Source organism: Anabas testudineus, chromosome 13 (assembly GCF_900324465.2).
Source record: "Anabas testudineus chromosome 13, fAnaTes1.2, whole genome shotgun sequence".
Taxonomy (NCBI): Eukaryota; Metazoa; Chordata; class Actinopteri; order Anabantiformes; family Anabantidae; genus Anabas; species Anabas testudineus.
This window is the reverse complement of record NC_046622.1, coordinates 23473315-23487680: the sequence shown is the minus strand read 5'-3', so window position 1 is coordinate 23487680 and position 14366 is coordinate 23473315. Positions and strand designations below refer to the sequence as shown.

Here is a 14366-nt window from a genome sequence, read left to right as displayed (position 1 = left end):
TAGGACCAAACAGACACCTCCCTGAGGGAATTGATAGATAAAAATCCAAGTGGCCCTGCCTGAAACGTTGTTCATGAGTAAGTAAGCAGAAGGAAATTGACTTAAATTAGCCACTTGTTCGCACTACCTTGTGACTGCTGATTGTAGAAGTTACTAACAACATATTTATTTTAATTTTTAGCTGGTTGACTGGCATATTAAACGACGCTTTTATTCTGAAAATGTCACAGTGACCAAGCTAGACCGTCCTCTATGCAGCATTTCCGTTTTAAGCATTTTGCCTTCAAAACTGGATGTCATCATGAGGTTATGTAATAACAGCTGTGGAGTATGTTTGGCTGACATTATTTACGATGTATAACTGCATGGCGTTATGCGCTTTATGACGTAAAGGTTACGTTTTTATTCAGACCTCTATTTTATCTGCCAGTAGTGCTCTTTTATTGTGAAACAGTCAGACCGGACGTTCAGACCTGCGGTTTCTCGCCGTCAAAGCGGAAGTACAGTGTGTCAATAAATTGATGGAAACGATTCTTTACAGTCTGATCGCGGGAAAGTTAGAGATGTGAGCAGCTCGGGAAAGCACAGTATGAGTGAAAATCAGTAAGTTCGCCTTTGAGGCCGGGGACACGGCGTCTGACAGACCAGAGACGGACACTGTTTGGTGAGTAACTGCTCTTCTTCACAGCGACGTGACTGTTAGAGGTCACTTGAACATGAACATGAACTGTTGTGAACGGTCCAGTCTGTGTCGCTACGGTTCCGTACATTGAGAGGACACTAGCAAGGTTTATCTACCGTTACTGCAGGAAGGTGACAGAGCCAGAGCTGACGTTCACTTTTGGCTCGGGTCCTGTCCTCCTCCTGCTTTTTGTGGGAGCTCACTGACGTTAACGTGACATCTCAGCAGCTGGTGAGTCACCGCTGTTAGCACAACAAAGAGAGGAAACCTCTCCGAGCTGCACGCTGGAGCCTCGATGTTGTTGTTGTTGTTGTTGTTCAAGTGTTGTTCTTCACTCACTGCTACCTGAGATTAGCAGGGCCCAGCACCCCAGCTGGCATTGGGTGAGGGGTGGGCTGCACCCTGGACCGCAGTCTAACACGGAGCTGACGTATAGGGAAGTGCAGGTTGGAGTCAACCTGACTCCATGTCTGTCAGAAAGTCACCTGGCCAACCTGTGGATTCAAACCCTGGTCCTTGCTGTGAGGAGACAGTGTAAACCATGCCGTCCAATGATTGTACCAAGTGGATCCAATGCTGATTAGACATCAGAGTCATTTCAATGTGTTCGTGATGATCTGCTTCTTTCCCACTGATTTGTATATATGAATATGTCTGCTCATCTTAAATCATGCCTCTGCTTCGATTGTCCTCCAAACCTGCTCACCGTGTGCCATAACCCGAGGTGCACTTTCCCGTCAATGGTCTTACAGGTTGCAGCGAACCAACAACTGCTGTTTCTCCACCCAGTATCATCGCACCAACATTTAGTTTTTCTCCGTTTTCTGCATTGCAGTCATTTCAGTAAAAGTAACTCTTCAGTCCAGTGGTTGCTGCTTAGTTTAATTTAATTTAATTTATTATTACTGTTCCACAGTGTTACAAGTGGCAGCTCTACAGGCTGCCTTTAGGTTGCACCACTTGTCTGATGTTGCCTGTTCTTCACAGGGCGCTCCCTGACAGGAAGAGGCAGCAGGACAGCAGCATGAGCTTACTACACAGGTCAGTGACTATTATTGATGGACTCATTTGTGAATTTGGGACACTGTTGTTTAACACGTTTCTTTTCAAGTCTGATGACTCATCTTGTACAATGTAGTCACACATTTGGGAGTTTTAGGGAGGTGGTAACACTCGATGACCAGACCGCTGTTGACGTGTGCGTGCAGAGTGGCTCTGGCCTGGCCTTTATCTGTGAGGACAGACAGAATTTGGGAAATTTGACTAACGGCCTCACCCAGCAGATAGAACTGTTTCTGTGCTGACAGATCAGAGTTGGTTAGATATGAGTGATCCAGTGATTAAACCTAGCAGTGAATTATAGTATCACATTGCAGGGTTACTGGGTGTAGTCACAGGTGCAGCTCACCACGTTGATAATGGGTGTGGTAGAGTGTGCACTGTCCTATCGAGCTGCTTGCCTTATTTGGCATCTGTGAACACACTCCAGCGCTCTGATTGTGAGGGGGTGAATGAAGCTAAGTTTGTTAGCTGTGCTGTCCCTCTGATGCATGTGTTTAATTTACAATTTCCAGTTGCTCTGTGTTGTTGTTTAACTGTTGAACTGAATGTATAAATTCATAACCTGAAGTGGATGACACGGCCACACCGGTTTCTTAGTATTGCAATATTTCTGTAATCCAGCATTGCAGAAACAAGCTGTTGCTTTAGGAGAGATAAAGACCTGAGAATGTATACAGTTCTCTACATAGGATGTCATAACAATACAATTAATTAACCCAATTAACTAACACACAGAGAAAGAGATGCACTGCGACACAGATGACAACAATCACAAGTATTACTGGTAACGTGAGCGAGTGAAACTTTACAGTATCTCAGGGAATGAAGTGTCTACAAATTGAAGCTGTGTTGCAGTTCACTCCAGTAGTGATGTGTTACTGGAAACCAGAAATTCAACTAGTGATATCTCAGCAGCTAAAATAGTAAGTCCTCAAAGGTGAAGACACGTCTGCCGATGCCTTCTACATCAGTGATGACCATCAAACATTTTCATTCAGTATGAACACAGTGGTGAGTATGGTAACTAACTGTCTGCAGTAATAAGTCACATGACACTGTAGAAGTCCATTGGTAAGAGGGTAGCAGCAGAAGCATAAGCATGTAAGATATCTTCATCATCCAGTATTGACCGTATCTTAGACTGCATAATGTTTTTCCTGTTTTTAAAGAAACAGAGAACATACAGATAAACAGATTCAATTTCTGTGGAAGAATCCAGTCTTCAAACATCTTTAAAGATCTTCAGGTTATCGAAGGCAGCCTGTAATAGACGCCTGCTTTGCAGTGGGCCGATGACATACAAGATGGTACCAGTATAAAATAAACATTACAGTGCTGAGTTGGAAAAATAAACACTATTTATGTAGCAAGTAAAATGTATTGTAATTGAGAGTACCAACAGCTTTGGGCAGGCCTATCAACACTATAGAATGATGTTGGTTTTGATCAGGTGAGTTAACTACGTCAGTTATTCAGGTTATTGTGCTATGACACAAAGACAAATAGAGGAAAGTGGCCAGTTGTTCAGTGTGATGACCGCCCCTAACGGTAAATTATACCACAAATGACACTATTAAAACACTACAGTATGAGTAAAATACAAACACCTGCAGCCTAGCCAGTTACATATGATATGAGCCTCACTTTATTCTAGATGTTAGATGTCTCATACTGGAAAAAAGCCACGAGTCATTGCTTCATAGTAATCATCATAATCCCTCATCAATCAGCCATACAAAGAAGTTCTCAGTAATCTGCGGAGTCAGTTGTAGCTTGCTGTGTGTGAATTTCTCAGAAGAGTATTAGACTAACCCCGCTGGAGTTGTTTGGAAGAAATGTGTTTGTTTGCATAAATGTCAGTGCCCTGGAGGTTTGCCAGTATCCCTGCTACAGCCTGCAAACAGCCTAATAGCAACCATTAAGACACCACTTGGTTGCATCATCATCATGCAGCATTCCAGCTGAACTGGTCTTGTAACGTGTCGTGATGTGTTGTTTTCCAGACAGCTGAGTCAGCTGCTCTCAGTATGGAGGTGGAAGAGGAGGGTGGATGTTTCTCTCTACCCCGCCGCTGGCTTTCACTTCAGGACCTTCTGCTCCACCACCACTTCAAATACAGGTGCACAAATCACAATTTAAAGCTTTATTGAGAATTGACATTCACAACAACATACTGTTTCTTTAAAGGATGACTTCCCTTTATCTTGCTTCCTGTAATTGTAGTTTTGGGAGTTCGTGAGCACACAGTAATATGAAACGTTCCTGCCTTTGATATATTGAGATGCTGTATATCTCTGCTTGTAGCTAAGGAACACCTCCAAATAATATCATCTGCACAGGGTTTCTATATCAAATGATGTCACCTGGTCGCTCATACTTTGGAGGTTGTAGTCTTGGTCGACCTGCTCCTCAAAAACTCCATCAGATTCCATTCTCTGGTGGAAACATTACTTGTTCTTAAAGGGGTATTTCAGAAACAGATTAGCATGTATTGTAACAATATCAGCCAGAGAGGTAACGATATCATCTTTGGAGTTTCTAGGATGGGTCAGAATTAAAACACACTATCCACACCTCATGATCCCCTTTTAGAGCCCTAGTACTACTAAATATGCTGATATTTCTGTGAGTGGGTCTTGTGTTTTCTTGATCTGTATACGGACTACAAGTTGAGGTATTGGCTGCTTTCATCCAGAAATTGTATTTTAATGTTTCACACAAGTGCTATAGGTATGGGGATAGAAGGGTGCTGAAGTCAGTTCTGTAATGGTGCCAGAGAACATACACGAATAGCTGGGAGGCACACACATTCAAAGTGTATATACACTTCTTGCTGCTGTCTTACTGCAGACCCCATAGAGATCCACAAGAAGAAACTCTTCCTGTGGTTCAGCCACCTTCCACAGGAAGAGAAACAGTTTGGAGGCTACTTCAGCCCAGAGACCATGCATGTGGATCCACTGATCCTGGAAAGAAAGCCAGAGGATCGAGCAGGACTACTCAACTCTTCTCTCCAAAGTGAGGCCACCTCCAACCCTTCCATAACCGTGGAACAACTGTTCGATCCCACTGATACCTGCTATGAGAATCGGGGGCTCAATGTGCTTCTGTATGGAGCTGTGGGTACAGGGAAAAGCACGGTGGTCCGAAAACTAGTGCTGGACTGGTGCAGTGGGAGCACCCTGACGCACTTCAAGCTGATGGTGCCTTTCTCTTGTGAGGACCTCAGCCAGCTGTCAAAGTAAGAAGGCTTTCTCTAACCCAGTGTCACACACACACACACACATCATCCCATTTGAAATCATAATTAGATACTTCCCCAGCTTTAGAATGAATCGGCACAGTCTAATGTATTATCAACTTTGGCTTTTACAGTATACATGTCAGTCCATTCAGATCCAGTAGGGGCTTCATCTAATGATTGACTAATGATGACTAACTAATGATGAAGAGAGAAAATGACTTCTACCATGACAAAACTTCATGATAGAACCAGTCAATTTAGAGCATTTATGTTTCATTACTTTTGACATTTGACCATTTAACTTTTTTAAGAATGTGAGCAACTTGGAGTTTGAAGTGAAACTTGGTGTGCTAATGCTTTGACTTTGACTTTGAGTACACAAACACACCCTAGATCATTGTATTACTACTATAATAGCTTATGCTGATGTAAAAATGTTAAACATGTTTATTGTACATGACTAATGTTTACATTTACATTACAAATTAGATTTGTAATCATCCAGTCTCTGCGTACAAATAAAGTTCCATGAACTGAACATTGGTATGGTTGGTTACACAAGGATTACTGCTTCACACACAGGGTAGCCTCTTTAAGGGACCTGGTGGGCAGGAAGTACTTCCACCTGAGAAAACACCCTATGCTGAGTGGAGAGGGAAACCAGGCCAAGAATGTACTCTTCATCTTCAACGGGATGGAGAAGATGAATCTTGACTTCCGTATTGGATCCACAGAGCTCTGCAGTGATCCTAATGAGGCCCTGCCTCCAGGTGTAGTGCTGGTAAACCTGCTAAGGAAGTACCTCCTGCCTGAGGTAAGGGATGGTCCACTATCTTCTGAATGTTGGAATATCTTTTCTCTGATAGATCCATGTTAGACTGTCAGCTGTTAATATGTCTTTGTCATGCTGAAATGCAAATTGCTGTGAAGAAATAAGCTCTCTGTGACACTGAGATAGTGAGCACTGTCCTGGAGAGTTGGACTAGAAACCTCTACTGGAGTGCTGTGTTCTCCAGGTGCTGTAATTTGAAATAGACACTATTACAAATCTCACCAGGTATTTGTTTCCACTGTTCAGCACTCAGGTTAGCAGTTAGAGGAAAATTACTGTTTGTATTTAAATGATTGTGAACTTATCTAAAGGGGTCATAGAGTTTGTTGGTGCCGGGCTCAGATAAACAGCGGCTGGAGGACATATGGCTCATTTGACATGTGCCATTACACTACAGGCTATTTTTTCCTTTGCTTTTATTTTACCAGACTTGTAGAAACATGCTTGGTCACACGTGCAAAATTTATCAACATATCACACCTTGCCCGGTGCACACTCGTGATTTTTGAAACTCTTTATTTTAATATTTGTCATTGGTGGAAAATTTTCTGCTGTGTGTGTCCCAGGCCAGCATCTTGGTTACTACCAGACTGTCTGCCCTGGACCGTATCCCTCAGAAGTACGTGAGTCGTTATGCACAGATTTGTGGTTTCAGTGATCCAGACCGCCAGCGGGCGTACTTCAGCAGCCGCCTTCTGCAGCAGAGCGGGGAGTTGCCACATAACCAGGAGGTCCATGCTCTGATAGAGCTGCTTTACCTCAACCTCCAGGAAAAAAGCCAGCTGGCCGCAGCCTGCTTCCTCCCATCCTACTGTTGGCTTACATGTGCTACTTTACACTTCCTCCACCTCACAGATGCCAACTCACATATTCGCACGCTGACTGGCATATACACCAATTTCCTCAGGCTCAACTTTGGTGGTGAAGTGCTGGGCACAGGAATAGGGACAAATGTACCCATTCAGGAGCACCAGAGTTCTCTGATGTTGTATGTTGTCCGCACAGTTGGTAAAGTGGCATTTGATGGTGTGATATACAAACGCACGTCATTCTCTGAGAAGGAACTGGAGCAGTGGATAGGAGGGAAGACCAAGACGGATGAAGAGCTACGTCAGCTGGCCATGTTTCGGACTGATGTGCTAGACTTCTTTTTGGCTCGTTCTGTAGAAAGTGGTCAGAATTTACCAGAAGTAGCCAGTGAGCATGATCAGAGGCGCTATGTATTTGCTGTCCCAGCCATGCAGGAGTACCTGGCAGCTCTCTACGTGGTTCTAGGAGAGAACAAATCAGCTCTGGAGAAATTCACCAATCAGGTGTCTGAGGCCATTGGTCAGGCAAGTGAAGATGTCAGTGCCCTCTTCAACATCCTTTCTAAGTTCATCCCCCTTCGGATCTTCGCTGTATTCAACCTCCTCAAGCTTTTTCCAAAGATCTATGAGAAAATCAGCAGCTACAACAAAGGCAGCATAGCCAGAACCATGGCGTCGGAGTTGTTCCGCACCGAGGATAGCTACAATGAGGACGTTCTAGATCAGGTGGAGCAAAGCCTTCTTGGAGTCCATGGCCCTCAGCCAAAGCAGTACAGTGAAGGCAGGCCTTTTGAGCTTTACCCCATCTTTATGGGTGGACTGTTGCATTATGAAAACCGTGTCCTTCTCCAACAACTCGGCTGCAGCATCCAGAGCTCCACTGTGGCCCAGATCACACAGGCCCTTAGGAAGTACCTTGTCAGAGGTAACATATGTTAACAGCATGCTTTGTTCTCGTGTTTGAAAAGTTTAACATAGTACTGTGATAGCATCAGTTGTACTATTAAATAAAGGATGCTTTAGACTTCAAATATCTAAAAAAAATACTTATTAGTTTAGTTTATTAGTAAACTTTGTAGACTTCCAGTCCACTGTTGAGATTGAGATGCCTGTATGTACAAGAAGTGTTGATCGCTCTTAACGGCTTTCTCAGACTCTATGTTTGGATTATATTTGTGACTTCTCCGGTCACCATGATGCCCTCAATGTGTTCTTCACCACACAAATGATACTAGAACATGATTTGTGTCTGCATTTAGTTTTTCATAGGGCAAAATAGTTCATGTATGTTGAGCTCATTGCTCAGAAGACAATTCAATACTACGAGAGAGGCAGAGAGAAAAAGTCAGAAGAGTACGACTGTGAAAGAGGTTTTGAAAGATAGCAACTCAGCTCTGGAGTGGTGAACATTGGAGTTCCTGTGTGCACAGAATTAGGATTGTCTATGTCCCTTATTTCTAACTACCGTCGAGATGAAAATATTCAGACACTGGGGAAAGCAGAAATGGTTAAAAGCGACCAAGAGCTAGTATCTCATAGATACGGACTGAGTTTTAAATAGTTTATTATGACCATCCTAAATATCCAAAATATCCATCCTAAAACAAAATGAACTCTATTAACTCTTTTTTTTTTTTCTTATTTAATGCTAGAGCTCAGCAAACCACAGCCTCCAGATGAGCTGATGGACCTGCTGGTCCTTCTGTATGAGTTTCAAAACCCCCGGCTGACTGCAGAGGTTCTTGCCTCAATCAGAAGCATCCCCCTCACCAGCATTCGTATGACATCGCTCAAATGCTTCATACTGAGTTCGGTGCTCTCATGTGCCCCAGCAAGGTAATTCTTATTACTATGATTAAGAATAAATGCTGGCAACACTAATGACACTGTCATTAGCCTCTCCTGTTCCTTTGTGCTGATTAGCAAATGTTAGCAAGGTCACATGCTAGCGATGATGCTAAATACAAACATGTTAGCTGTGGGTAAAGCATAGAACTCCCATGAACGGTCATGAACATTGCTATTATAGTGAGATTAGAGTTGATCAGTGTCTGTATGTCAAACTCAAAGAATAAGTGTGATCTGACTTTGTTTTGTCGTCTTTCTGGAGTTATCGCCTTGAAAAGCTGGACCTGTCCTCCTGTCTCCTGACTAATGACATGGTGCAGATCCTGCGTCCTGCCTTCAAACACACGCGTAACCTCAAGTAAGACGAGCACAGCATCTCTTCTGTTGTAGTATGAAGTGAAGATGTTAGAATAACACCTCTGAAAGGAAGGATGAGTTTGTGCATGATGATGAACAGTGCACATGTCCTGCTACTACAACTACTGCACTAGTTCTAAGAAAGTGGAAGTTTCTACTGTAAAATGTTTTAATTTCCCACTTTTATTACTGAGATGACATTGGGAAGTGAAGTCATATTGAAATGCATTATGTTAATAGGTGTTTCTAATGGTTTACCCCCCTCATTTATTTTAAATGGGGTGGCCAAAACATTATAACCACTTCCTAGTATAATGCACTCAAGGTGTAGGGGAATATAGATACACTTAAGTATTGCATTGTGAGATATTATGCTGATTCTCAAAGCACTGTACAGATTTTTAATTAATAATTTGCATAATATTGCAGAATCCTGGCACTGGTTAATTTTGTGTTGTGTTCAAACGTCAGACCACTAGATGACAGTGCTGTGCACATTCTGAGGGTGTTTTTGTTTGTTTGCTTTTGCCAGACCAAATTCTTGCCAATACAAAACTATATAATACGTAACTTTGTATTAGTATTATTCATGGCAGAACTGCTGTATTGGATTGCATTGAAAACTTAAGCTTAATAAAGTGGGCAGTCAGTGTATGTACTGTATTTATACATTATAAGTACAAGCATATTAAATTAAATAGATCCAGAGGATGACCATTCATTGGCTCATTCCACGTCACTTATTGCTGTTATCCTTAAACACACGAAGATTGACTGGTTAACTCAGCTAATTTGTCTAGCTTGTGTCTGTGGGGTGCTGTGGGTGATTGTGGTGTGAGCTTTGTGTCTCTGTTGTCCACAGTCTGCAGTTTAACAGCCTGGGTCCTGAGTCCTGCGTCATCCTGAGAGACCTGCTACTAGACCCTGAGAGTTCTATTAAATCTCTACTGTAAGGCTACACTTTCATTCATGTTTGGTTTTTTAAACCTGTGTGTTCTACGGAATCCTGACTTCACTGTGCTGCTGTTTTAATTCATCATACACAGAATGGTCAGAGTCGCCCTGTTACCTGATATTGACTGTGGCATTAAAAAAATAAGAGAAGTCATACTGCTTAATATTTTCATATTGCCAAAAACATACAGGCCACAATAAATGTGGGTCCTAATGTCAGTTTCAGTTACTTTTGGTTTGAGCTTAAGTCATGTGACCTAGAGGTAAACAAGAGCATTGCTTTGAAGTTGGGAGACGTTTAAAAATCAGATTTAATCAAGAATGGTAAAAAAGCAGAAATGACTATAATGCCATGTTTGGTTTCCGACACTTCCCATTATGCATCTTGATAGATTTGAATAGATTTTAGTCTTTAGACTTTCTGTGCCTGAGAGAATGAACAGGTTGTGGTGCCATTCAAACGGCTGAGAGTTTATCCAGAATACTGGTAAATGTCCTCTGGCTGGTGTCACCATGTACACTTGATTCATTCTTCTGATGTCTCGTCTAGCCTGTGTGACAACGCTCTGCTGGACTCTGGAGCCTGCACCCTGCTAGAGGCGCTGCCGCAGAACGAGTCGCTGACACACCTGTCGCTGATGCACACTGGGATTGGCGACCAGGCAGCCCTGGAGCTGGCTGAAAGGCTCCAGAAGCACGGAGGTCTCCAGGAGCTCAATGTGGCCTACAACAACATCGGGGACAACGCCGCTCTGGCTCTGGTGGACACCTGCAAGGAACACCCCAGCATCCACACTGTGCAGTAAGCAGCTTCTCATTGTAGCCATATAAGTATATATTACTGATATGTATTGCTGCCCGTCCTGCTGAAAAACACCTGAAGTTCCCTTATGATACAGTTAGGACTAACATAGTATAAGTAAATACATTTAGTATATTTAGTAAATACAGTTTAAACAATTGACATGATAACATTTGATATCTTCTGTTGTGAATAAAATATGGGTTTATTAGAATTGCAGATTATTGCATTTTGTTTTTAGGTCGATTTTAGACAGGCAGGTCATAGTAAAAAGCAGGGAAACTCCATGATCTTAGGTTTTAGACTCAGCATGTGTAGGACAGACTGCAGAGGCACTTTGAGTGATTGTCAGCTATCACATGTGGTATTCATGTATTAGCAAGTTTCTGTGTTGATGTCTTTGTGCAGCTTGTATCTGAACCCTCTCAGTGATGTTGGGAAGCAGGCCCTTTATGTCCGAGGTGTTCCCAAGGGTCATAGTGGCAGTGGACGACGGGTCAAGGTCCTAGCTTCGGTCACTGAAGGTACAGACATCTCAGAGGACTGGCACCCCATCCTCAGAGTAATAAGAGAGAACGCCTCCTCCTGGGACCGCGAACATCTTAAGCAGCAGCTTCAGGTACACTCTCACACTGAGTAATGTGTAGAAACAATGTAACACATAAAGCTCCTAAATGTAGTTGATGTGGGACTCAACAGTGGCAAGAAAAAGTATGTGAATTTAATAGTTTTCTGCATTCATTTCTCAAAAATTCTGATCTTCATCTAAGTCAAGAGTATTAACAAATATAATGTGCCTAAAGTAATAACACAAAAAAAATCTGTCTATATTGACAACAACCACAAGAACCTCATAGTGCTATTGAAAAAAGTATGTGTTTTGTTTTTTGGGTTTTTTGTATGTTTTTTAACTGCTTGACGACTCTTGAGAGTTTCAGCTGACGTACATTCTCTCAGTATGCTGAAGAATTTTTTGATACACTTGGGAATTCACCCCCCAATCACTGCAGGCTGGCCAGCCCCTGATGCAGCAAAGCAGGCCCAAATCATGATGTTTCTTCCACCGCACTTTATGATGGAAATTATGTTTTCATGAGGATATGCTGTGACCTTTTTATACCAGATGTAGTGCTGTGTGTTCTTTCCAAATAGTTAAATATTACTTTGTCAGTCCACAAAACAAAATTTGCCAATACTGCTGTGGAATGTTAAGGATGCTCTTTAGCAAACTTCAGGCATGCAGCAATGTTGTTTTTGGTAAACAGCTTTCTTTGTGGTGTCCTGCCATAGACAACCTTCTTGTTTAATGTTTTACTTACTGTAGACTCATTAACACAGATGTTAACCAGTTCCAATGATGCCTTCAAATATTTGGCTGTCAGTCCCGGTTGCTTCTTTACCTCATTAATGAGTGTTTGTCTCTTGGGGTCATTCTGATTGTCTGCCCACTTCTTGGTAGAGTAGCCACAGTCCCAAAGTGTCTCCATTTGTAGATTGTTTGTCAAACAATATGTAAATCAACAATTCTTGATCGTAAGCTCCTTTTGACGAGGCATGGCTCACATAAGTGTATTGTTTTTGTACGGAGCAAGTTTCAAAGTTTTTTGACAGTCAAAGTAGCTCTAGTCCACACATCCAAACTTTCTCAACAAGACCCTAGGTATGCTAGCACCTGACTCTAGTTAACTTTTTTGAGGTCAGTATTCAAAGGGTCCACATACTTTTTATGGTTGTTCTCAATCAAGACAAGTCATTTATTTTATTTTAACGCAGAGAACCATGAAAAAAGTCAGACGTTTAGGAAAATACTCCACTGCTAGATGTGTCTCAGTGAGTCAGTCCCTCTTTGTACAGGTCTTCCTCAGGGATCTGGAGTGGGGTCGCCAGCAGCAGCGGAATATTTGGAAGAGGCTGCACTTTCGCAGGGTGGAGAAGGGAGTTCGTCAGACTCTAGAGATGCTGGAGAAGGACTCTCTGCCTCCATCCACAGGACACAGCAAGTAGCTGATAAAAAGCAGGAGGTGATAGAGCAATGGAGCAGCAAGTTCGGAATGTGTCCACACGAGAACAATGTGCAACTAGGACATACTGTAAAGGAGACGACTTCAATCAACCGCATTTAGAAGCATCTTGAAATAGACGATTTCAGAAACTATGTATGTAGCATGTCATACATATATGGTAAAGAACAAAACGTATCAGTGAAATCTGGTGATACCTCCTCTGTTAGCTTATTGGAATAATAGATTAACAGTAGTTCACTTTTAATGGTAAATACTTGAAAACAGCAGCTGATTAGAAGCTGTAGCCTTTTTTTTATACTAAAACGCACTTTCTTACAGGCTAAAATAAAAATTATGGGTTGTTTTTTATGTCTACCTGTATGACTCCAATGGAGACCTGCAGGTCCAGGTCAGCATCTGGCAGAAATTTAGAAATCACATTTAGTTTGGGTTCAGTCAGAATCAGGTAGCCTAATCTTTAGGAGTTTGACCTATCACGGTGTTCAAACCATACAGTGGCAAAAAAATAAAGTTAGCAACCTTTTTCAACTTCCAGATTTGATCTTATCCAAAGTGTTTATGTCTTTGTTGGACACACTCGTTCTTATTGATGCAGAAAACCAGGAAATTGCAAACAAACTGTTAACTTACTTATTCGCAACTGTATATTTGGTGTAGTTCAACGCAAATACACCAAATAAAAAAACAAAATGAATGGACGGCTGCAGCATTCAGATGTCTGCCTCATGTAATTGTCGGGGGAGGCTGTCCGTCTGTTTAGTGCCATGTTAGTAATGAGCTGCACTGTTTGACTCAGTCTTTTTTAAGTTTCGACCTGAATAAGCCGCAGCAGCAGCAGCACAGTGAGCTGAGCCGCTTCATTTGGTAACAGAGACACATGAAGGTCCATTAAACTCTTGCTGATGCTAACACATCACTTCCTGTGCTGGCTTCAAAATAAAAGCATGTATCGTAAACGGAGAAAGCACTGTGCCTGCAATGTGAGTCAGTGTTTGACATACATTAAACGAGGGACTTTTAAAAAAAAGAATTTTATGGTATTTGAGGTTAATTGTGATCTGTGCATCCTGAACGTCTTCCACAAATGTACACAACCAAGTACACTGTTGTTTTATCCAACAGATGAGTCTTCCTCTGCTCCACAGCTGCCTTATCTGAACACCAACAGTGTTGATGTGTTGGTTTACTTATTGTTTGATGAGTGTTCTTGATGAGAAAAAAAAAACATTTTACAATATTTTACAAGCAAAGTTCTTGTATAACTGTTTTTGAAACAAAGATGAGTTGAAAATGAGACAGCAGAGAAAATGTCAGTTCCTAAACTCAGGTATGGAAACATTTCATGTTACTCCTAGTTTCTTTTCTTAAAGCTTGTAGCTGAAGATGATGTTTTGCTTGTCATGGGGGGGGGGGGGGGGGTGTATGTAACTGAACTGTGTTGTAATGTTGGTGATGGGATGCATTAAAAGTTTTACAACAAACACTTTTCCCACAGTGTCTGTGTTCTCCAGAACAAAATCAGGAGACGGGTTCCGTCTTTACGGTGAACACGTCATGTTAACCACGCCGGGCAGAAGTTCTTAGTTATAGCACCAGGTGGTTTTAATGTTGTGAGACACTGATGGGCGGTGTCTCACTTTTTAAATCCCTCTACTCTGCCCAACCAAGAGCGGGGTGGAGAGACCTCAACAAGTTCACTCATAAGATGCAGCTTACAAGCTGTTAAACAAAAGGTTCTGAACATTTGCTGAA

The 14366-nt window shown here is 42.1% G+C and overlaps 1 protein-coding gene across 2 annotated transcripts; it reads left to right on the top strand.

Moving 5' to 3' along the window:
* Positions 1-471: 471 nt before the first annotated feature.
* nlrx1 (NLR family member X1) lies at positions 472-13922 on the top strand. 2 transcript variants are annotated; one of them, XM_026372263.1, is made up of 13 exons: positions 472-664; positions 810-913; positions 1670-1723; positions 3748-3863; positions 4595-4985; positions 5571-5802; positions 6387-7554; positions 8282-8465; positions 8740-8835; positions 9697-9783; positions 10339-10590; positions 10999-11209; positions 12445-13922. In XM_026372263.1, the coding sequence occupies exons 3-13, from the start codon at positions 1707-1709 to the stop codon at positions 12592-12594; spliced, it is 2904 nt and encodes a 967-aa protein (XP_026228048.1). In that variant the 5' UTR covers positions 472-664; positions 810-913; positions 1670-1706; the 3' UTR covers positions 12595-13922. The 2 variants fall into 2 exon arrangements, with proteins under 2 accessions (XP_026228048.1, XP_026228041.1); XM_026372256.1 differs by lacking the exon at positions 810-913.
* Positions 13923-14366: the final 444 nt, after the last annotated feature.

Coding starts and splice junctions, on each gene's coding strand:
- nlrx1 (XM_026372256.1), top strand. Junction 5,803..6,386: donor GGAAGTACCTCCTGCCTGAG/GTAAGGGATGGT, acceptor TGTGTGTCCCAG/GCCAGCATCTTGGTTACTAC. Junction 10,591..10,998: donor CCCAGCATCCACACTGTGCA/GTAAGCAGCTTC, acceptor GTCTTTGTGCAG/CTTGTATCTGAACCCTCTCA.